At 48.5% G+C, this 24,781-nt stretch overlaps 1 protein-coding gene across 3 annotated transcripts in view; it reads left to right on the top strand.

Annotated features, from left to right (window-relative positions):
- JDP2 (Jun dimerization protein 2) overlaps nucleotides 1–6,683 on the top strand; it is a 38,890-nt gene extending 32,207 nt beyond the window's left edge. For all 3 annotated transcript variants that reach the window (XM_087818999.1, XM_087819005.1, XM_016208691.2), the window contains exon 4: nucleotides 5,535–6,683. In XM_087818999.1, the coding sequence (XP_087675125.1) occupies nucleotides 5,535–5,720 (186 nt within the window). In that variant the 3' untranslated portion in view covers nucleotides 5,721–6,683. The remainder of the gene's footprint in view (nucleotides 1–5,534) is intronic.
- Nucleotides 6,684–24,781: the final 18,098 nt, after the last annotated feature.

Raw genomic sequence — 24,781 nt, 5'->3', positions numbered from 1 at the left:
CATGGTCTCTCCTATGGGAGCTGGAGAGAGAAACCCGGGTTGGTCTTGATTTTCTCTGACACTGGGGATCTATGGGTCTCTTCTCATGCCTGCAACTAACAGAGAGCAAATCTGAGGTCATGGGTGCAATCAGCATGGGGCTGTGTTACGCCTCTGGGCTATGAGCCCCTAGGCCCATTAGACTCCTAGATCTTGGAGCCCCCTTGGAAGAGATGGGGGACCAACACTGGACTGGATGTTTTCAAGAAGTTTCTAAGACACGGGTCTTCCATGGGCCTTTAAGATGGATGGAGGTATCGCATACTCATTGCCAGCCCTGAGTATGTGCAGAGCTGGATGAGGCCCAGCAGAGAACTGAGAAGTCTCACATCAGATCCCTGCCTTCGAGGGCTCGTCAGCCAGTTAGCAGGCAAGATACGCCAAGTGAATGTAAACTAATAACACACTAGTGCAGTAAACAGTCAGTGCCAAATGAACATTGCTAGCTGCTCTTCACCTTCCAGTAACACTTACTGGGCACCTACTGTGTGCCTGGCATTACACATATCTCATTTAATTTTATAACATTCCAGTAATATATATGTTGATTATCCCCGTTTTAGACATTGACCTGTAGTTCAGAGGTCAAATTACTTGCCCAAGGTCACACTGCTAGCAAGCAGTAGAGCTGGGATTCATTTATTCCTTTGCTGACCCATCTGTCCACCCAGTGTTTAGTGTTGCCCACTGCACAGAGACCAAGCAGGCGATGTCTGCAAGGGGGCGGCAGCTGGGAAATGAGGAATAGTAACGTGTGTGAGCCTTATGTTGGGCAAGCCTAGCGAGCTGTAAGAACATACAGAGAGGCCCCATCCTAGTCTAGGCTGAGGAAAGACTGCCTGTTGAGACATAAAAAAGAAGTAGGAGCTAGCCGAGGTGAAGGACAGGGAAGCAGGGGTTACCAGGAACAGCATAAGCGAAGGCCGGAGGCAAGAGGTGTTTAAGAAAGTGGTTAAGGAATTGAAAAGAGTGGCTGGAGTTTAGAGCACTGGTGGGAGGAAGGAGAGGCCAGCAGGCCCCAGAGCCTTAATGTGTCAGGTGGTCCTCTGCGCTGGGTGGTCTGGGGCAATACTAGTGTGTCCCCGTTGGCCTGGCCTGATTATTAATAACACTTACTTTTGCTCTCACAAATGTCCCCATTAGGATGATGAATTGTGTGGTCATGGAGAGCCATGGAAGGGTTTCAGGAGAGACAGACACATCTTAGAAAGATCCCTCTAGCATGGGGCAGGGATTGGGGCAGCAGAGAATAGAGTGGGAAGGAGGATCCCTTATGTGGCTATGGTATTGTCCTGGTGAGAGGAGAAGGCAGCAGTGAGCACGAGGTGAAGTGTCTGGCCTCTGGGTCTGGGAGGGAGGTTTGCACAGGTCTGGAGAATGAGAGACATGGACTGGGCCTAACCCCAGCCCTTCCCCTTCGCCCCCCGCCTGCCCCCATCTGGCCTTGGAAGCAGAGGTTGGGTGTGAAGTATAGGCATGAATGTAGATGGCTCGTTGACAGTCATTGTCCACAGACCTGGGGAATTGTGTTGGAATTTACTTATTAGCAAGTAAAGTATTTACGAGGCCCAGAGGTACAAAGGGATGTGTGTGCGCACGTGTGCGCGTGTGTACATATATATACACATTAACATACACACAAGTATGTAGAAAATCACTTTCCCATCCTTGACCTCTGGACATCCACATCCACCCTGGGAAATTCCTATAACACCTCAGCTGGACCAGCCAAGGCTCTGAAGGAGGCAGGCCTTTGGATGGGCAGATTTTCACCCTGTGAGCCCCAGGGTGACCTCAGGACCTCCTCTGTCTGCCATCAGTTAGCAACAGGCCTCCTAGGCTTCTCCCTTCTGTAACACAGCCTCTGAACTGCCGCGCTAGCACAGGTTCCCTGTGCACTGGTAGCAATAACACCATCTCATACTCCCATGGCACTCTGCGCTCTCACAGCCACTCTCTCCTTCATGGTCACTGACTCTGGGAGGAGGCAAGGCAGCCCCATTCCACTGAGGAGACCATCTGACACTCGGAGGCATTCAAGTTTGCTAAAGGTCACACAGTGGCCGAGTCAGGACTAGAATCCAGGGCTTCCTCTACTGCCCAGCACTCTATTTAGGTTGCCCAGGCTCAGGGAACCTGGGAATGTTGTTCACAGCAGCATAGCTAGCAAGTGGCAGAGTCAGGATTTTAATTCAGACAGGTCTTTTGGGTTCAGAAGGTTGCACCAGGCTTCCTCCCAACTGTTAGGGTAACTTTAATAAAAAAAGGTAAGAGTCAGAGAGTCTTAATGTGTAAAGTTCCCTGGGCCAATCAGGGAGGAAACTGAGGCCCAGAGAAGGGGAGTGACTTGGCCAAGGTCACACAGCCAGGATGAAAAGCCAGGATCCCGGCCCCTCACCCTGTATTTTTTTCTATTGCCTTTGCTGACCACAGTGGAGGAGACTGTAACTTCATGTGTACTCATTCTATTCTAAAACAATGAATGGTTTCTTTTCTCTAGGGCAGTAAATACCTACCAGCAGGCCAAATGATAAACAAAAATGCAAGCAGAGTTATTCACTTCATAATTAACATTCCGAGATCCTTGGCCAAGTTCCTAATTAATTAGGAAAACAGATCAGGTCATTGCAGCTATAAAGCCACAAACCACTTCTACAGTCATGGTTAAAAAGCAATTCTTCTGAACTCAAGTCGTACACAATACATAAATATGTAGCACCAACCAATAAAACAGAAGGAAATAAAACTAAAAAGCAGTGACAGTCTGAACAGCCAGATGGTATTCCATGATTTACCCTAACGTTTCGGAGCCAATGGTATGTCACAGCATCCCTGCGATAGATCATGTGTGAACCAAGGTGCCACACACCTGCTGGTCTTTTCGTGTGATACGGATGTTCACATACAAGGTTGGGTTGACGTGCAGTCATTTCCAGAACTGAATGCTGCACAGAACTGAATGCCGCGTGTCGGGTGCTGCCCCTCGTGCGTCCGTTTTTAACTTGCACTCACTGCACCTGCACCCTAACCCCTTGTCTGTCCTTTCCCGCCACTGTCCCGTGGCTTAAGGTAAAAATTCCTTACGCCTCCTTAACCCTTTGGTTTACAAAGTTCCTTTCCCATTCGAGTCCTTGATCAGCATCTTTTTACAGATGAGATAACCATGGCTCAGAGAAGTTAAGAAACTTGCTCTAGACTCTCATTTGAAACCCTAAAGCTTTTTTGAGGCTGCCTCTGCACCCACCTCCCAGCTTTCCACTCCACTGTGTCCTAAACTGACCCATGGTCACGATGGGGGATTTTCTCTCCTAAACACATCTTTAAAAAAAAATTATTGATTGATTGAGTTTTAGAGAGAGAGGAAAGGGGGGAGGAGAGAGAGAGATTGATTTGTCATTCCACTTATTTATGCATCTGTTGGTCGCTTCTTGTATGTGCCCTGACCGGAGCAACCTTGGGGTACTGGGATGACGCTCTAACCAGCTGAGCGCTCTCCTAAACACATCTGAAGCTTTTCCATGCCTGTGTCCTTGTTCACTCAGGGATCCCTTCCTGAAACCCCTCACCCCCGCTGACCTCCTCTACTCAACCAGAGAGTCAACTGGTTTTTCAAACCCAAGGTCAGACCTGGCTAGTTAGCCCCCTCTGAAGGCCTTCCAGGCTCTGCCTGGCTGACGGGCACATAGTAAGCTCTGCCCTGCTGTATGGATTCTTCTTCCCCTTGGAGTGGAAGCCGTACAAGAGCCGTGGTGGGCGCTCACAGGTCTCTGGATTTCTCCAGAGCATTCACTGTATATGACAGGCCCTCAACAGGCACTCACGGGTGGGTGGGCAGAGGCTCAGAATTATTCAGGGTCAGGGCCTGGGCTGGAGAGAGCCGGATGGTCAGCAGGCTTGTGAGACCGTCCCAAGGTCAGCAGCTCATCAGACTCAGTGAGCCGGTGGCTCAGATCAGCACCTCCCGGCCCCGGACGGTCGGGCCTGGACTCATGGTGTCACATGGGCTCTCCTGGCCCTCAGAGGTGGACTTCTTCTGGAATTCTGAGAACAGTGGACCAGGCCAGCCTCCCTGTTGTGCGTCATCCTGTTGAACTAAAACCCACTATGGCTGGTTTTTAATATTTTCCCCCTGAGCATTTTTTTTCCTCATTTTGAAACTGTTCTCCCTCAGCATCTAGTCACGAGGTCTCAGCAGCTCTGAGGTCCCTGGGCGCTGACGCTGTCCCCTCAGACACGAGCATAAGGAACAATTTAGCCAGACTGGCTGGTGTGAGGAAGACAGCAGCCCAGGGGATGTGCAGGCCCCACCAGGTGGACGGCAGCTTATAGGCCTGAGCCAGGCCACACAGCCTGTCGTCACACACACAGTTGCAACCGCAGCGTGTTCTTTGTCTAATGCAGGTTGCTCAACCTCAGCACTGTTGACATTTTGGACAGGACAGTTCTTTCTCTAGGGCCACCCTGGGCATTGCAGGGCAAACGTTTAGGAGCCATGAGATGCCAGTAGCTGCCCCCTGACCAGTTGTGACAACCCAAAGTGTTTCCAGATATTGTCAAATATCTCCTGGGAGGCAAAATTGTTCCTGGTTGAAAACTGCTGGCCTAAAACTTTGCTGGCCATTGAATAAATTCCAGCTCTTAAACTGGTTATAAGTTTTTAGACACAGTCCAAGAAAAATCATTCAGGAGCTTTTCTATTTTATTGTTATGATCCCTGAGGCTTTAATTGGTATGCCCAGCGCTATCCACACTATAAGCATGTAACCCCCCCCACATCAAACCAGCGTTCTTTTCTTTCCCCGGAGCCTTTCCAACTGAGCTGCAAGTTGACTGGCAATCTCTCCTGAGGTCTATTAGAGCCTCATTTTGGATCCAGAAGGATGACTGTTATTGCCTCCCAATGGGTAAAGCTTCTTGATAACGGGATAAAGAAGAGGCTGTTGAAACAATTATAGGCTAATAACCAGGAAGCACATGTTTGAGAAGGAATTACATGGCCACACTGGGCTTGTTCTTCTCAAGCCAAAATTTCTGCAATGTTCATTTGTCACTCATCAAAGCACTTTGCCATTTCACTGCCACCCAGGGGCCACTTCTGACCCCTCTGTGGACCCTCCGCGCACCTGTTCTACATCCACTCACCCTCCAGTCTTCTCCCACCTTTTGTTTTTTTGTGCAAAGGCCTTGAAACAGGAGAGTATTGGGCATATTTGAGCAACAGCAAGGAAGCCCCTGGGTTTGGAGGATTGAGTGAGGGAAGAGAGGTGGGACCTGAACCAGCCTGGCCCCAGGTATAACCGGGGCTCATCTCACTAGTGACCTAGGCCAGTGTCTCAGGTGTGAGGGACACTGCCTGCAGGCTCTGTGCTTCCTCCAGTGGGAACCTGGCAGATGGACAGCAGGGAAATGCTAGCCCTGTGCCTACCTAGAGGCAGAACCTCTCCCCAGAGCCCGTCCCAGTGAAAGCTGAAAGCCATGTCTGTGTTTGCACCCAGGAATCCGAGCGGCTGGAACTCATGAACGCGGAGCTGAAAACCCAGATCGAGGAGCTGAAGCAGGAGCGGCAGCAGCTCATCCTGATGCTGAACCGACATCGCCCCACCTGCATCGTCCGGACGGACAGCGTCAAGACCCCCGACTCAGAAGGCAACCCGCTGCTGGAGCAGCTGGAGAAGAAGTGACCATGGGCTGGGAGGAAGAGGAGGAGGAGATGGGAAGAGGGAGGAGGAGGGTCCCAAAGGGCTCTTCCTTGCTGCGTGAAAAACTCTTCAATGAGGCTCAGCACAGCCAGCATTGGCCGGGCTTTCTTGTGAAACTCAGATCAGCCACACCAGGGGAAGAACAGGCTGATGAAACCCAGGACCAAGTGCTGAGACCAAAGTAGCCCCGAGGGTGGGGCTGTCCTGCCCGGGGCCAGGCTTGAAGGAGGCAGGACAGAGGCTCTGGGCCGGAGAGACGCCCAACCAGGCAGCTGTGGGCACTTCTCTGGCCTCTCTTCCAGGGCACCCACCCAAAGGACCTCCGAGCAGCCAGGAAAAGCCATGAGTTGCAACCAAAATTCGGCTGAGAATGGAACTCTGAGTGAAACTGCAATCTGCCTGCCCCCAGCCCTGACTCTGACCCTCACCCTGACCCCGACCCCAATGCAAGGCTGGAGAGGGGCACAATGCCAGGCCCTGCTGTACCTGCCCGCCGCGGTCCAGCGCGGCCCTGCCCGGGAGCGGCAGCCGGGGCGCACCCTCGCCAGCCCTGCTGGAGTTGCTGTGGGCATGAGGCGCGGGCGCCCTTCCAAAGCACATACTCACTGAATGTTTACAGACTGGCTGTCCTGGCAGGGCTTTCAACTGCACATGTTTTTTATACTTTCCTTTTTTTTTTTTTTTAATATTTTTTACAAAAAAGATTTTATACAAGCAATATATAAATGGATTTCTATAATCACTCGATGTGATACAGTATAAATATGCTATGGTTTGTTTGTTACGAACAGATATTCAGCAGTTATGGCCGTTGCGTGTAACTCCTAAGTACTGTAGTCTCTGGGTGTTGGGGGTGGCAGGGGCGGGGGTGGGGTGCATTTCCATCCTGGTAAACCCTTCATAGTACTCAGTCCTGTATCGCTCAGTAAACATTACTCTTACTTACCCAGCTGCCTCTTGTGGTATCTGCCGAGGGAATGGGGTGCAGGGCGAGCTCAGTGGGCCTCCTGGTGTGTGGTGTACCAGAACGTTTGGAACATCTGCTGTAGGCCCTTGGTTTTCACAGCAGCGCTCCCAGGTAAGTGTTTATGTGCCCATTTTACAGATGAGGAAGTTGAGGTTCAGAGAAATTAATCTGCAGTACTTGCTTCATTTATACACTACACAAATGTTCACCGAGTGCCTCCCCCTGTGTGCCAGTCGCCATAAAACAAACCTAATCCCAGCGTTTGTGGCATTCCAGTCCTAAGCTAAACCCTGGGCTTGCTTGATACATGGTCTCAATTCATCCTCACAACAGCTGTGCCAGGGAGCAGCAATTGCTGTCATTCACAGATGACAAATTAGAGGCCCGGGGAGATGAACTTGCAGCCACCATTTGTTGAGTTACTGTGTGACAAGCATATATAGTCTCATTGACTTCTCCCAATAGCATGAAATAGGCACCATTCCCCAATTTCACAAATGACTGAACTGAGAGGGTAAGTGACTTACCCAGGGTCACCCAGCTAGTGAGGGGCAGAGCTGGTGTTTGAACTCTGCCTCCAAAGGCCCATGACTCACCTGTCCCCAGCTGTGTGGTTATCCCCGTGGTTGGATGTCTCACCTGATTAGAACAGGAAGCCTATGAGGCCATGGTTGCCGATTTCATTTTTGGAAGGGCTATGTCACGTTCATGGAGTGACCCAGGGAAATGTGTGCCTGACCCAGGAGAGAGGGTGTGGATCACTTAGCCAGGTCCTCACCTGCACAGCTGAATACCTGACTCAGACGAGCAAGTGTGGTTCAGTGTGACCGGCAATAACTGCCATTAACTTGGCATCCGACAGTTCACAAGGCACTTCAAGCATGGTATCTCATTTCCTATCACAGCTCTACGAGGTAGGTGGGATAGGTGTTTTTACCTCCATTGTATAGTTGTGCAGACTGAGGCTACAAAGGTGAAAATTCACCCTTCTGAAAACAGGCAGAGCTAGGAGCTGAACCCTACTCTCCTACTTTCTATGGTATGTTCGCTCTTCTCCACCGCTGGGGCTAGATAACTAGTTGTTGATGATGATGTTTTGAACAGCAGTGACGGTGGGTTGCTTTCTAAATCATGAACGAGGCCTTCTGGGATGGATGGGAACTGAGGATAGGTCATTAATATATCTTTGGTTCCCTATCATCTCATGTTCTCTCCTCTTGGTGTGGGCCCCCTGAGCCCTGCCTTGGAAGCAGGGTCTGGGCAGCTCACTGTCAGCTGTGGCAGCCAGGGCAAGTCCTCAGGCTGTAGTCCTTTGGATTTTTCAAGCTGTGAGAAAAACAAAGATGTAGACCTGGTAGAAGTTCCCACTGCCTGTCCCCGGCTGTGGCTCCTCTGGACCTGTACTTGGGTGCTCCGAGCCTGTGCCTGCAGAATGGACCCTCCTGGCCTCTGCAGATGGGCTGCCTCCCAGAATCAGTGCTGTGCCCGGGCCTGCCCTTGGAGTTTCTTCCTCACCGGGACCGCCACCCCTGGGTTTGTTCGGCTCCTGCTTGGCCACAACTAGCTTTTTGGGCTTGTCATTCCTTCCCTGAGCCTCCTCTGCCCTCCTGCCAGGTGGTCATAAATAAGACCTGTGCCCCCTCTGTGCTAGATTGCTGTGAAAATCAACTGTGCAGCGTGAGAACGGTGAGGCCCATTAGCAGTCAGATGGGCAGAAGCCAGTACATGCTGGCAGGGCGCGGAGTAAAGGGACCTTACCTGCGGCGCTGGTGGGAAATTGGTGTGACTACTGTGTAAAGCAATTTGGCAATAGCCAGTGACGCTAAAGCTAAACGCATCCTTTGACCTAGCAGTTTCCCTTCTAAGTACATACCTTGGAGGAACTCGAGCTTAGGAGCACAAGGAAATGTTCAAGAATGTTCGCTGAAGCTTTGTTTATAATAAAGGGAAACTGGAAACAACCTCAGTGGCTTAGGACAGAAGAACAGATAAACAACTTGTGTTTTCATAGAATTGAATATTATTTAGCAGTTAAAAAGAATGAGCCAGAGGTACAGTATCAATGTGGATAAATCTCAGAAACATGATTTAAGCTGGAGGAAAGGGGAGCAAGCTGCAGAGGGATATAAACAGGGTCCCATTTATGGAATCGTTCTAAACATGTAAACCGAGATTTTATTGTTTATGGGTACATACAGATCTGGGTAAGAGAGAGAAAAGCATGCCCAGGAACGCTCTAAAAATCAAAACCAGGAATGGGAGAGGCTCCTGGGGGTGGGGAGAAAGGGAGGTGGGGATGGCATCTGCAAAGGTAAGGTGGACGCTGGGTTTCAACCATATGTGTAACATTTCATTTATTTTTAATAATCTGAATCAAATGTAGAATAATAATTAGAATTTGTCAGAGGTGGGTGGAGTGCGCACAGATGTGGGGTATATTCTCTCCAGGCTCCTCTGTCTGCTTGGTATTTCTACATAATAAAAGAGGAGAAGCCACAACACAAATAGAAGGCTTTGTTTTTCCATGCTTTTCTTAGCAAACTCAGGAGAGAAAAACAAAATCTGAAGTTACAATGGAGTTGCAGCAGAGGGTCTTTGAATTGATGCAAATTTCATTATATGCCTAGGGGGAGAGAGGATTCAAAGAGTGTGATTTGTTTAGCTGGTCCCAAGATGGGGACACCTTGGGGAGTGCTGATCTGCTCATTTCAGTGGATCCTGGTCCCTGCTCTTTAATACCGAGCAATTGAAAGTATATCCGAGATATAATGATTTTGACTCTACATTTTCTCATTTAAATGCTGACTTTTCAACCAAGCCCCTATGTAAAATGCAATCCACTGCACTTTTAAGGCTGAAAGCAAAGCAAAAGGAAAGCATTTTAAAGACATGAATCCAGTTTTCACAGATAATTTCCTTTCCTCTTGCTGCTGTAACAAATGGCCACAGATTTAATGGTTTAAAACAACACAGGTTTTAATATGGTAGAGTTCTGGAGGTCAGAAGTCCAAAATGGGCCTCACTGGGTTAAAATCAAGGTGTCGGCACGCCTGCATACCTTTTGCAGGCTCTAGAGGAAAATCCATTTTCTTGCCTTTTCCAATTTCTGGGGACTGCCCACATTCCTTGGTTCGTGACCCCTTCCATCTTCAAAGCCAGCAATGGCTGGTTGTGTCTTTCTCACTTCATATGGCTCTGACACTGACTCTTCTGCCTTCTCCCTTCCATCTTTAGGACCCTTGTGATTATATTGGGCTCACCTGGATAATACAGGATAATCTTATTTTAAGGTCAACTGATTAGCAACTTTAATTCCATCTGCAGTCTTAATTCCCCCTTGCCATGTGCCAAAACATATTCAGTTTCTGTCTTTGGGAGACCATTATTCCACCTACCACAATAAAATTTAAAAGTTGAAGATTCTTAACGCTGGCCCTCCTCACTCTCTGACAAGATAGGCTGTTTTCTGTCCATGAGCATGGAGTCTATACAGGGCATCCCCAGTGCCTGGCACATACCAGATGGTCAACATACACACAAACACACAGATATGTGATACGATATAGACGTAAACAGTTACTTATACAACACGCAGATATAGACACATTCATTCATATAAAATATGACTAAGCATAAAGTAATGAGATTGATGCCAGTCTTATTCCTTTATGTTACATTTCTATAGTTTTGAAGTGAGCTTGTTCTCCATACTGGCAAATCATCTTTTTTGTGGGGGGGAGATCTAAATTATGGTTAATGACGAGGTTACTTAAGCTGGGCACACTGTCTTGGCTTAAAAACTAAGTATTGTGAGAGACTGGGTTTGTTGTTTGGCTCCTAAGCTGGCTCTGTGGGTGATTCCTAAAAAGAAATGACTTCTAATGCCCTGGACCATTTGCAGTGAAATGAACATTAAAGCATCGGCCTCTGCTGCCCTGAAGGACGGCACTCACCTGGGTGGGCTGTACTGGGCACCTATTGTGCCCCATTGAAAGCTCTGACTCCAGTTCTGAGCAGGTGTGAGCATCTTCACACAGGTGCAAACTGACAGGGCCTCCCACAGGGCCCCTGTACCCGTGTCACTTCCCACAGGGACGCACTGTACCTGTGTTACTTCCTGGCCTGGGGGACACCCATGGCCACCCCCTTGGCACTTGCACACATGCAACGTGGAAATTCAGGGGAGCCAATGTTTGTAGGGTCTCCTTTGACTAATTGGGGTGAGGAGCTGATGGATAAATGCTTTCCTCCCCCTTTCGTCTTCCAGGTGAAGAGTTCGCAGACGCTTTTCCTAAGGTTCCTCAAAAGGTCTTGCAGGATTAAGCAAGACCTGCAGAAATGACCGGCAGAGGTGGCCCAACTCAGCAGTGCATCTTGTGTGGGTTCCTCTCCTTCCCTGTTTCACTCCCCTGCTCCCTGGGATCACTTCCCAAATAAGCCACCTGCGCACAGGCCCTTGTCTCAGGCTCTTCTTTGGGGAGAACCCAGGCAAGAGCAGTTGGTATCAGAAGCAAGCCTAGAAATCAGCCCCTGGGGATGGATGTTTGGAGCTGAGTCACGTGCGGGTCAGGGGCCGACAGTAAGTGGGGTGGGGCCGTTCCTCAGCCTGGCGGCTGGAGATGCGATGCAGCTGGAGGGTGAGCGGTGTGGGTGGCACCTGAGTGGTGGGGGGTACTTAGCAAGCTTGATTGGGTTGCGTTTTGTTAACTGTTTTGGAAGCCTTGGAGAAAGAAATGACAAACCGAGTCCAGCCAGCTCTAAACTGAAGAGGGCTGGGAGAGCCGGGAGGCAGCCCTGGCAGCGTCCAGGCCTCCGCTGCCCCAGGAGCAGGCCCGCGGCCCAGTTTCCTGACCTCAGATGTGAGAGGCCTGGCACACCCGATCCGGAGAAGGAACGTCCACCCTGGAGAAATTTTCCATGTTAAAGTCAGGGTGCTAAAACGGAAGAATGGGGACCCTCGCGGTCTGAAGCTGGGGCAGTTGGCTAAAGGAGACTCTTCAGGCCCTAGAATTCCTTGGCCTGGTGGAACTCTTTGGATTCTGGAGGCGGCATAGATAGCACACTTAGGAATACTGCTCTAACCCGTTTCCCAGTGCCCTGGAAAGCTGCCAGACTTGAATGGGGCCTGGGCCTTGAATGCGGCACCAGCTGACCCGGCACTCACAGCGTCCGGCCCTAGGCACTGTCACCGCATCACCTGGCAGACCCGGTGCAGCTAGAGGCGTCCATGGTGCATAAGGTACTGGCTGTTTTTGAATGCATAACTCGTGCTAAATTAAAATACAACTTTATGTGTGATCTCCCACAGTCCCTTTGAAACTTATCCAATGAGGAAATTTTGTGTGTGCGTGTGTGTGAAAATTCCAGCAGGCCTGGAATTTCTCTGCTCACTTTCAAGTAAGAGACAGTCCTATGCCATTCTGAGGTGTGATTTGTTAATTAGAAGGTCCAGTCTGAGATAAAATTGAACCGCCAAATCTTCAAATCTTCCCCACTTGACCAGCCCAGGTCTGCTTCAGCCTGAGGGCCTGCAAGCAGGAGAGAGAACTTCTCTCTCCTCCCTTCCTCCAACCCAAGCTCACCAGCCAGTTTCTGGCTCCTCCTGGGGACGGAGCAGGAGGTGGGAGCAGAAGTGAGGGGGTAGGCATGGCCTGATGACCTTGAACTGTTAGGGTTCTAAGCTGGCTTGGGTGTGCTGTTTCTGGCAAATGTTTAAAACTGGTTCTTTCTTTCATAGATTCTTTTCTGGGTTCTTCTGATGTTTCCTTCTCCAGGGACCTCTTTTTAGCATGTCCCTCCACCCGGGCAGATAGGGCTGCAGGAAGTGCTTTCCTCAGGCCCAGGAGAGTGTCTCCCACCTCTAGCTTCTTTCGGGTTCATCCCAGCATCCTCTATGTGGCCCTACGGGACAGACCCAGGCCTACTCACACCAGCCAACACTGGCCCCAGGTCGCTCCCAGTCACCCCTTGCCCAGAGACACTGGGGGCATGTAGACCCAGCCCAGCACAACCCCTTCTGCAAGATGGCAGCCCCGTCCTTACATGGCTGAGGGAAAGGGAGCAGCAGGCACCCCCTCCTGCCTGGTGGAGGTCCAGGACTCTGCACCAAAATTCTCTCCAAAGAAATGGCTCTACAAATGCTTCTCCTACCTCTCCATATCTGGAGCCCTTTTTAGACCCTCAGAGTGGATAAGGGTTCTGTTGTAGGCGGTGAGAATGGCACTGAGTGTTAGTCCAGTGGGGTCAGACCAGACCTGGGTTCAGCAACCTCCATACTTGGGTTCTGGCTAGGAAAGAATTCAGAGCCAAGACCCAAACTGCAAGAAAACATTTATTTGGTAAAATTACAGAAATGGAAGAAGTAATTCCTTGAAGAAATGGGCTTAGAAAACAAGTTATAGGGGCAAAGGAAGGGCCTGTGGAAGCTAATGCTAAGGCTGGGGGGGGGGGGTGGGTGGGCACGGGACTGCTACGGGGAGAGCGCACTGGGTCCCCAGTCCTAATGGTTTTAAATGTGGAGATCTTCGGGGAGGTCCCCGGGAAAGATCTCATTATAATATTCAGCAGCTTTCCAGGTGTGGCCTTTCAGGGTTGTGGTCTCCACTGATTGATTGGTTGGCGCCAGGGGGGTGGGCATCATTCAGTGCAGCTGGTCCTGAGGTCGGCTGTGGCTGGTTTTGCTGCTTTTCTGGGCCTGGAGCTGGAATGCAGCTGAGGCCTAAATGTTATCTCTAGGGAGGAAAGGTCAGGGGCCTAAACCTCATGACCAGCGATCTGCTAGAGGAGGAAAGGCCACCCTAGGGGTGAAGTCCTACCCTACAATTGTCCTTTACCAGGCATCCAGGGCTTTCCACCCTGATGACCTTCTGTACCTGGCCCATTATCCTTGCTCTGCTCACGTCTAACTGCCTATCACAGTTCCATCGCCTTGGAACCAGTTCTTTAAAATTCATCAAGTCTGTACTTGGTGATGTGGCTTCACATGTATTGTGCTTTGGTGTCTCGGTCAAACTGTAATTTTTTGCAGTTAAAGGGTAGATGGTGATTATAAAGGGTCATGGACTCCTCTTACCCAGCTGTAAAGAAAGAAATTGCCTCCCCACGGGAGCAGGTAGTGTGGATCTCCAGTGAAGTAAGGGGCAGACACTGGTTTTCATTGAGTATCAGCCATGTGCTGGGTTCCGGGGGGGGGGGTGAGGGTGGGGGGGGGGTGGTGGTGTGTGTGGGTATGTGTGGGTGGGTGTGGGTGTGGGGGTGTGTGTGGGGGGGGTGTGTGGGGGGTGTGGGTGTGGGTGTGTGTTATAACTTTACATCCCGTTTTATTGATGAGGAAACTGAGGCAGTTAGCACCACTGGATTCAACCCAAGAAATATTTATTGGGCTGGGTTGGAAGACAAATACAGACCTGATGAAATCCCTGCATTTAGGGAGGTCACAGTCCCTTGGGGAGGCAGACAAGGGCACTGGCCACCTTGGGTCAGGGGACTCTTGAGTGCGTGCTCTTTTCATCTGAGGGAAAATAAAACTCCATCTTATCACTTTGTTCCACCAAAGGTCACTCTCATGTCAGCATTTTCATCTCATTTTAATTTTTATTGATTTTTAGAGAGAGAGGAAGGGAGATGGAGAGAGAGAACATCCATAGGAGAGTGAAACATCCATCGGCATTGGCTGCCTCCTGCATGCCCCCTACCAGTGATTGAGCCCACAAACCTGGCACATGCCCTGACTGGGAATCAAACCAGCAACCTTTCAGTACTCAGGGCGATGCCCCCCACTGAAACACACTGGCCAGGGCCAACATTTTCATCTCTGACAGCAGTTTTGGCCCCTCTGATCCCGACAGTCAGTCCACAGTGCATGACTGCTTTCTTCTCAGCCACCTTGTTGTTGCCCCTCTTAGGTGACCAAAAGGCTGCCCTGGGGAGTGGCTGTGTCCTCAGGGAGCCTTTTCTAATGGGTGCCCATCACAGTCCCTCCATCCCAGCTTGTAACATCCTTCCTGTGAGAAGGAACTGGGCACAGGCCTCCCGGCAGCCTCAAGCCCCAGAAGGCCCCACTCCTTTCTCCCCAGCCCTGCTTACTGGGTGCACAGCCAGTGTGAAGGGCGTCTTCATCCGCCTGCTCTGCCTTTCTTTGCTTGAACCAAAGGCTCAGTCTGCCCAGCTAAGCCAGATTTGCATAACAGCGCCTGGGAAGAAGCCTCCTCTGGGCCCAGGGACCAGAGCCTCTGAACTCTCTGTCTTTATACAGCGTTTCTGAAAGGCTCTGTTCCTCTTTGAAGGCAAAGGGGAAACCAGGAGAGACTTCCCTCCAATGCATTCCCTTCAAGTAGCTGAGTCTTTGCATTTCTAAGGCAGCTTCCACCCCACACTCTGGAGGCTTCCCTTCTTTCACTGAGAGGGAGTGGAGGGGAGTCCAAGGTCGCCGCTGTGGGTGTAATAAAGTAAGCTCAAGCGAAGCATTCAGCTTCTCGGGAAACTGATTTTCGGGGCCTGGTCGGGTAGGTGGGGGTGCAGGCAGCCCCCTGCACTTGGCCTCTGTCCCCGATGGGGCTTCCCACCAAGGAGCAGATGACTCTCGCAAGTCCCCTGGACTGTTCTTCTTTAACTGGGCCTTCCAAAAAAGGAGCACTATAGATAAACAATCACACACTATAGATGAACAATGGGATTCACTAAATCAGTTACATAAATACAAAAACTGTTTACAAATATAATACATAGGTGTGAATTTTGTGCCGCTGTTGACCCCTCCTCCCTAGGAATTAGCACAAGTCCTCCAATGGGGCAAAGGGCTAACCGGAGTCATTCCTGCTCACCGGCATCTTCCTGACTTAAATATTTACTTGAAAAACACAGAAGTGATACAAATAACCTATAAGTAAGAGGGTGAGAAGGCAAGCCACAGTTTGGAAAAAAATATTTGCCAAACATATCTGAAAAAGGGCTTGTATCCAAAATACACAAGGAACTCTAAGAACTCAACCCTAAGAACACAACCCAATTAAAAATGAACAAAAGGCCTAAACTGACACCTCACCAGAGAAGATATACTGAAGGAAAATAAACGTGTAAAAAGATGCTCCACAGCATATGCCATTAGGGAACTGCAAATTAAAACAAAAATGAGATACCACACACCTATCAGAATGGCCAGATCCAAAACACTGGTCACATCAGATTCTGGTGAGGATACGGAGCTACAAGAACTGTCCTCCTTTGCCGGTGGGCAGACAGAGCCATACAAGCTCTTTGGAAAACACTTTGCTCGTTTCTTACAAAGCTACACATGGACTCTATAATCTGGCTGACGTACTCCTTGGTATTTACCCAAATGAGTTGAAAACTTATGTCCTCCCAAAAGTTGACAGCGGTTTTATTCACAATTGCCAAAAATTGGAAGCAACCCAGATGTCCTTCAATAGATAAACAAACGGCGGTACACTCAGACAATGAAATATTTAGCAATAAAAAGAAATGAGCTATCAGTCCACGAAGAGACATGGAGGAACCTTGAATGCGTATTACAAAGTGAAAGAAGCCAGTGTGAAAAGGCTAGCTAGTATGTGTGTGGTTTCAATTATATGACATTCTGGAAAAGGCAAAGGTATAGAGAACTTCAGTTAATAATAATACCTCAGTATTGTTTCGTCAACTGTAACAAATGTACTACACTCGTGCAAGGTATTAATAGTGGGGGAAAGTGTCCAGGAGGGCGTGTGTGGGGGGGGTGTACATGGGAAGTCTGTACTTGTGGCTAAATTTTTCTGTAAACTTAAAATTGCTCTAAACAATAAAGTTTATTCATTTTTAAAAAAGATCTATAATGCTGTCTTTTTAAAAAAATCACATAAAGTGAGAAGTAAACATTCCAGCCCATTGCCTTCCCCACTCTACACATCCCCAGTGAGGTAACTGTTATTTATAGTTCGGTGTGCATGCCTCCTGACTTTTCTTAAGTTTCTGTCTTTCGATCTGTTTATCTACCTATCTATCTGCCATCTATCTGTCTACCTACCTACCTATCATCTATCTATCTGTCTGTCTATCTATCTATCATCTATCTATCTATCATCTATCTGTCTATCATCTATCTATCTATCTATCTATCTATCTATCTATCTATCTATCTATCTATCATCTATCTATCATCTATCTATCATCATCTATCTATCTAATCATCTGTCAATCATCTATCTATCTGCCATCACACATTTAAAAAAATAGAGATGAGGAGCATTGTCTCGATCCATTGAGATTTTGCTTCCTGGCAGTTGTCGTCAGTTCGGCTCAAAAAAACTCATAAAAATTCTAAAGAAAAAAGAAAAAGTCACGTCTTACATGCTAGTCTGCAACTTGTTTATTTCACTTACGTTATGGACTGTACATGTGTCGTTTATTTCAGTAAATCAGCTCGTGCCACTCCCAGGCCTGCTGGGATCAACCCTCCCAGCCTAGCGTGGTCTGCACTCACTGCCCTCCCCTGAACCATTAGGTGGCCCCTGCCCCCCCGCTGCCTCACAGGCCTGGCACAGCGGCATCTTCATACACATGCCTTCAGGTTTTCACACGTTGTTTCTGCGCATACGTCCCTCAAATGAGGATGTTGCCAAATCCCTGTCCCTTGCTCTTCTGTCCTTTGTGTCGTCTTTTCCTGTACGCGGGGGCCGGACTCGCTGCGGGCACTGCTGTGCACAGGCGCCCCCAGCCCTGGCAGCGTTTGGCTGCGCTCAGCGCGGCCCCCAGGGCCTCCCCTCCAGCTCTCTGCCCCCGCTGGTACCGACGTCCTCCTGCTTTCTGTGTCTTGATTTGCTTACCCCAAACTGGAAGGAATGTGATTATTTCTCTCTGGGGTCAGGGCTCTCTGAACAAAGAAAGGGATCATTTCTCTGAAGCAATTCTGTTATTTTAAAGAGACTGTGACCTGATAGAACATATACCCACAGGCATAAGCCTAGGAAACAAAACAGATCTCCTTTGGGCGCTGATTAGGTGCGGTAACAGATAAACTCCAAATCTCCGATGGGTCAGTTTAAGACCTTGATGCCCATCTTCTAAAGTTCAAATGGCCAGCAGAGTGGGGAGCACTCCTCAGTGCCCCTCCCTCCCTCCCCGGGACCAGGTTCCTCCCACTCGGTGCCCCTCGTCCTCTGTGACTGAGTCCTCTCCTCTCAGCCGGCCTGAGAGGAAGACAGGGGTTTTTATGGCCCAGTTTGAATGCATAGTAGATTGTGATGGTTTTAAAATACATGCACAAATTCTTTGAAACCAAGGGTCCTTATGATTTTGGTTAAATGTAGTTTTAAATCCTAGGTCTAGAAATCATTTTTCTCTGTACCCCTCAGAGGCAGCAGGAGACAGTAGCCTGGACCTGACTCGTAGTCACACAGTCTGGACCAATGGCGGGCTAAAGATAACCTCTTTTTTTTTTTAATTGAATTTATTGGGGTGACATTGGTTAATAAAATTACATAGATTTCAGGTGTACAATTCTGAAATACATCCTCTGTATATTGTATTGTGTGCTCACCACCCCAAGTCAAGTCTCCTTCCATCTCCATTTACCCCCCGTTACCCTCTCCCGCCTCCCCCACCCCCTTCCCTCTAGTAATCACCATGATGTTGTCAGCATCTAGGAGTTTTCTTTTTCTTTTTTGTTTTTGCTTCATCCCTTCATCTTTTTCACCCAGCCCCTCAATACCCTTTCCCTCTGACAGCCATCAGCCTGTTCTCTGTGTCTGTGAGTAAAGAGAACATCCTGACCTAAGTTATGTTTCAGCTGCTAAGCCCTAAGGTGGAACAAGCCCCTGGCCCCTTTCCCACGAGACTGGGCAGGAACGCAGGCACAGCCCTGGGAGCTGTCCTCCAGACCCGAAGAACTGATTTATCGCCTTTCCCCCACCTCTGACTAATCAGCACCCAGCACCACCCAGAACCCCTAACCCACAGTGTCTTGTGATTCTGCCCTAAACAATGTGCAGTGTACAAGCCGTTGGGGAGTCTGGGCTTCTGAGCATTCGTTTTAGTTTCCTGTTCTCCTAGACGGCGCCATTCAGAATAAAAAAGCCGATATTTCTGCACTGCCGTTCTTGGTGTCTTGTTTGGCTGTGCCAGCCCGGGATGGCCGAGCTTTTCTGTTCTGGAGCCATATTCCTCCTCCAAGAGGCGGAGCTCGATTCCTTCCCCAGGAGTGCAGGCTGGACTTAGTAACTCACTTCTAGCAAATAGAACTCAGAAGCAATCATCCTTGTCAAGGTTCGGGTATAAAAAGGCTGCAGCTTCCACGTCAGGGGTTGTCCCTCTTGGATGCTCACTCCGGGGGAGCCATGCCTCAAGCCAGCCTGTGGAGAAGCCCATGGGGAGGGGAGCTGAGCACCCCTCCCACCCCCAACAGCCTCGATGGTTCTTCAGAGACTCACTGCACCCTTGTGTGGCCCCCGCGGCCAGAAGCGTCGGGGTCAGCCATTCCTGGGCTCCTGGCTCTCGGAAACCGTGAGAAAATTATTTGTTTTCAACTGTTGACTTAGGGGATAATTTGTTATACAGCAATAGATAACTAAAACCCATTTCTACCTCTGTGTCATCAGTCAAAACTCAGTCACATGGTCTCACCTAACTGCAAGAGAGGCTGGAAAATGTAGTTGTGTTCCCAGGAGGAAAGGAAAATGGGTTTGAGGAACAGCTAATTAGTGTGGCCACACCATGCAACTCCTGAGATTCCACTCACGCTTGGCAGAAACAAAGGCCAATTCCATCAATTCCTGAGACATGATAAGAGCCAAAGATCTCACTTGTGACTACCTGTTGCCTGTTTCATGTGCACTACAACAGCCTGGGACATCTAGAAGAAAGTAAGGAATGCTAAACCCAAACTTACATTTTATTTCATATATTTTAATTGTAATAATAATTCTGTTTTGTTGACTTTTTAAAAAAGTTTCTACCAAATTGTTTACGAAAATTAACTGTATTACATATTATATCAGTGATGCAGGGGGAAATATGTATTCATATGCCATGAAAAAATATCAGAAATAAATATACCAAAATATTAAACAAGGTTATTCTGCCTGGTGAGATGATCCATGACTTTCCTATTTTGTGTGCATGTCTATTTATATTTTCCAATTTTTCTAAGATTAAAATTTGTGTTATTTTGTCACCAGAAAAGGTAATTATTGTATAGATAGATTATTATAAAAATTAAGATAATTGTAAAAATTATTATTATAAAAAATAAAAACCCAATTCCTCTGTATGTGTGAGAGCCACATAAAGTGAGCAGGCAGGGAGGGACCAGCTGAGTAGTGCGTTCTGTTCATTCAGGTTGAGTCTGGACAACACTTGAGCTCTGGGGAGCCCCCTCTGTACCTGTTAGTTCCCCAACCTCAGGGAGAACCCAGTTGACCACCTTCCCAGGGTGACTAAACCTTCAATCCACTGCGGCAAGAACCACCATCATGCTTGATGTGGTCAGATGGTTCTTTCTGCCGAAACCCTTCCCCCCTCATGAATGGAAATCATCTGTGTGCTAGGAAGACTTCTCCCTGAGGCCCCTCCCTCTCGATTTCACAGCCACCTACTCGGGGACAAATCTGCTTCAGTTCATCAGAATCCTGTTGCATGGTGGCTTCCTCTAGGCCATGCAGCCCCAGGTACCTGCTGCTTTCCCTTCTTGTCTCCCGGGCTCCGGGCTGAGCATCACAACTAGAGGCTGTAGCTAAGGGCTCAGGTCCCAGGTTCCAACACACACACACACACTCTCTCTCTCTCTCTCTCTCTCTCTCTCTCTCTCTCTCTCTCTCTCTCTCTCTCTCTCTCTCTTCCTTCCTATCGTGTGATTTTGTCCAAGTCACTTAAAAACTTAGCCTTAGTTTCTTCACCTGTAAAATGGGGCTAAAGCCCTTTATAAATGCTGTCATGTTTAAAGCATTGGGAGCAATGTGTGTCACGTAGTAAGAGCCCTGTCAATGAGATGCGTTGGAATCCTGAAGTTAGATAGGATTCCTCCCTTTGTGGTTACACCTGGGAGCCACTAATGGTCACCCAGATAGAAAGGAAAGATGCCAGTGACATATATTTCCAGTTTACAAAGCCCTTCCTCAAATGCATTTTGTTGGTTTTTACCACAAGTCTTGTGAGACTGGTGAAACATATTATTGCATGGTTTAACCCTTCCTTAAAAGCCTGCCATGGCTCCTGGGGGCCTTCCCTGGTGTGGCATTCAAGGCCATCCTCTTGCCTACCTTCAGTTCTATGATCCCATCAGACTGAACAGCAGATGCTTCTCCCAAAACTGTCCCAACATTTCCCCTTGGCCCTACCCTAGAATGCCAGGAATCATGTGACTTGCCCATGGACATACATTTAGAAAGTGATAGAGTTGATTCATAACCAGATTTGTCTCATTACAAAGCACAGGCCAAAGAGAATTTCCTTAGGGGATCAGTGCTGTCCCATTTGGTTGTGATACGCCCTCCTCTCACCTGGTGAACACTGGTGTCCTTTTTAAAAAAAAAAATAAATCTTTATTAATTTCAGAGAGAGGAAAGGAGAGGGAGAGAGAGAGATGGAAACATCAATGATGAGAGTCATGGATCGGCCGCCTCCTGCACGCCCCTGACTGGGGATGGGGCAGCAACCCGGGCATGTGCCCTGACCGGGAATCGAACCGCGATCTTCTGGATCCTGGGTCGATGCTCAACTGCTGAGCCACACCCGGCCAGGCCACCAGTGTCCTTTTAAAGACTCAATTCAAGCACCACTGCACTTTCAGGGTTTTTTTTTCTGGGGTTTAAGCTCATTCAACAATGATGGAGGGGGTCACAGAGTAAGGATGCTGATTTTTTTTGTGGGAAGACACGGTCACACCTGAAGAGAAAAAAATGGTGCCTGTGACTGCTGCCTGGATTCTCACCGTTCGGGAAGTGCCTCTGGCTCTGGTAAAAGCATGAAGTGCTGCCCTGGCCAGTTTGGCTCAGTGGTTAGAGCGCCAGCCCTCGGACTAAAGGGTCTGGGTTCAGTTCTAGCCAAGGGCACGTACCTCAGTTGCAGGCTCGCTCCCTGGCCCTAATCGGGGTGCGTGCGAGAGGCAACCAGTTGATGCATCTCTCCCACATCGATGTCTCTCTCTCTCTGTCCCCCTCCACGCTCTCTGAAAAGCAATGGAAAAAATATCCTCAGGTGAGGATTTGAAAAAAAGAAAAAAATAGAATGCTGTGCTGGCGTGGAACCAGGAAGTGGTAACTCCTTACACCTGTCACTCCTTCACACCTTCAGCGTGACTCATTTTGATGAAATTCGGCGAACTGGCACCTGTCACTAAGTGGAGTCTTTTATCTAGAAGGCTCTACAACTCCCCTCCCCCAAGATTCCAGGAAGCTTTGACCCAGGCTGTAAAGAGACCCATCAGAGTGACCAGTGGACCTCGGCAGACACTGCTCCTGCCTGCTTACCCCCCACGGTGCCAGTCCCCTCACCCCTTTGCTAGGGACAATGGAGGCTGAAACCTTTGAGAAGCTCACAGGTGAGCAAGTAAGAGACACTGGGCCAAATAATGCCATATATACATGTACATGTCTAGTTATATGTATTTTTGTTGCAGCCGAGTTTTTAAAAGTCAGTGTATGTCCCGACTGATGCCAGCTTCACAAAACCAAAAAATAGGTAGATGTATATCTAACATGTTTATATAGCTAAATATTCTATTTCTACATCTCTCCAGAAGAATATGCATTAAAATATTAACTAACTGCAGTTTTCTCTGAGTGGTGACATTATCACCGTTTCATTGGCGTGTTTTTCTGCATTTTCCAGATTTCCTACACTTACCATACATTAGTTGCATGATCTGAAGAATGAATTCAAAGCCCAGTCTCTTTTAAATGTCTGGATCCCAAGTCTCGGGGCTGCTCCTTGAGGGCATTTCTCCTTTCTCCTTTCTCTTTGCTCCTGTCCTTTGAAGATGATTCAAGGAATAGACTCAAAGGGGACTCTGCCTTCTCTGACCAATGTCTTTGCTGCCCCCTGGTGGTCATTTGGGACCTCAGCAGGTCCGATGCCCAGCCTGTTTCGGTGGGCACACTTCCACTTGAGGTTTGCCCTCTAAAGTCCCATTTCTCAGAACTGGGTTTTTCGAGTTGTGTTTTGTTTTTCTGAAGTTGCGCATCCTTTTAAATTTGCTGAGGTTTGCTCCGGGGTACAGTTCTTTAAAGCTCTGGTAGAAATATCATTCTTTTAAAAACCAGAGCCCCTCCGCCTGGATTTCACAGCCAGAGTTTCATCAGGGGAGGGCTCTGGGGGGCTCCGGGCGCACTCACCTGCTGCTTTTTCACAGTTGACTGAAGCTGCATTTGGTTTTGGTCAACATCATTACTGCCAAAGCCACCAGCACACCTGCTGGGACGCAAAGGGACAGAGCTTCTCACGGTCCGAGAGTGCGGCTCCGAACTCCCACAGAATCGCAATCAGTAATGGCAGGTTCTAGGCCCCCAACCTGGGCAACGCTTTGAGATCATGTGGCTTTAAGCAAATCATGTCACTTCTCTGTTCCTTCATCTGTAACATGGGAATAGCAACGGTGCCTGCCTAGATTTAAACCCCAGCTCTACCACTTATCAGCTGTTCACCTTGGACATGTTACTTGACATCTCTGTCTCAGTTTCCTCGTCTATAAAACTGGGGGGAAAGGGTACCTAATTCACAGAGCTGTGAGGATGGAATTAATTAATATATGTGAATAATTAGAACAGTGCCTGGGACATAAGTTCTCAATATATATTTATTATTATTGCTACTGTTACCAATTACCAAAGCATATTATTATTTAAATGCCATTCTATGAATGCATATAGTTAGAAGCAAGAAATTTATTATTTGATAAGCCTTTTATGTCTTACGTACTATTTCTTGAATACTCGCAGCAACCATTCAAGGAAGGTGTTATTATCTTTATTTTACAAATGAGGACACTAAGATTCAGAGAGGTTAAGTAATTCACCCAAGATCACATCAGCTAGGAAATATGGAACCAGAGTTTGATCCCATTGGTTTGACTCTAGAGCCTCTGTTCTTTCCTGTCTATTTGGCTGACTGCTATCTACTAAGGTTAGGTTGTTTTCACTAATATATTTTTTCTGGAATACTTCATCTCTACTCCTATTTGGTTATAAATTAGGGTGATGCCAGTTGCTGTAACAGAGAAGACCCAAATCTCCACGGCTTTACACAATAGAACTTTATTTCTCATGTATGCAACAACTCATGAAGGCATTCCCATTTGGTGGGCAGGCCTTCCCTGGGTGATTCAGGGACCCAGGCTCCTTCTGTCTCGTGGTTCTGCTCTGCCCTGGGGCTTTGGAGTCCTCTGCATTTAGCTGGTGAGTGAGCAAAGGGCATGGACCAGGCCTAGAAGTGGCATCTATCAACTCTGTCCATATTCCATTAACTTAAAGCTCAGTCACATGGTCATACCTAACTGCACGGGAGGCTGGGAAATCTAGTCTTGCTCTGTGTCCAGGAGGCAGAGGAAATGCACCTTCGAGCCAGTCTCTGCCACAAATGGCTTATGTCTTAACTAGCCTTGAGATTTGGGTTTAAATTTTAATTCTTCCGGTAAGAAATCCTTACCCCTGGGATCTGAATTGGATGACCCTCTTCTGTACTCCTCTCTTGTGGCATCCAGTGCATAGAATTATATATAATTACTTATTCACCTGTCCCCCCATTATTCTGTGGGCTACATTAGGGCGGGGCTTATGCCATTCTGGGTCACTGCTGAATTCCCAGCTTACACTGAGCCTGGCACACAGTAGGTGCTCAATAATTGTTGAATGGATGGTGTCTGGGGCAAATCGCTGAGGGGCAGAGGAAGTGGTTGGGAGTGGTCTCTTGGCCCCCCACTTCTCGGCGTCACTAAGTTTCAGAATCACGGACAGCTAATCCCGGAACAGGGCTAGAAAGTCCTCTGAGGTTGAGGTTGGGGTATCTGTTTTCAAGAGTGGAACTGAGATGCTGCGTGTGGTCACAGGTTGTCTGGGCCTCTGCACCTGCCCCCAAGGAGGACCCCGTGCAG

Source organism: Miniopterus natalensis, chromosome 1, assembly GCF_054644295.1.
Source record: "Miniopterus natalensis isolate mMinNat1 chromosome 1, mMinNat1.hap1, whole genome shotgun sequence".
NCBI lineage: Eukaryota > Metazoa > Chordata > Mammalia > Chiroptera > Miniopteridae > Miniopterus > Miniopterus natalensis.
Note: the sequence above shows the minus strand (reverse complement) of the source record. Positions and strands in the feature narration are given on the sequence as shown.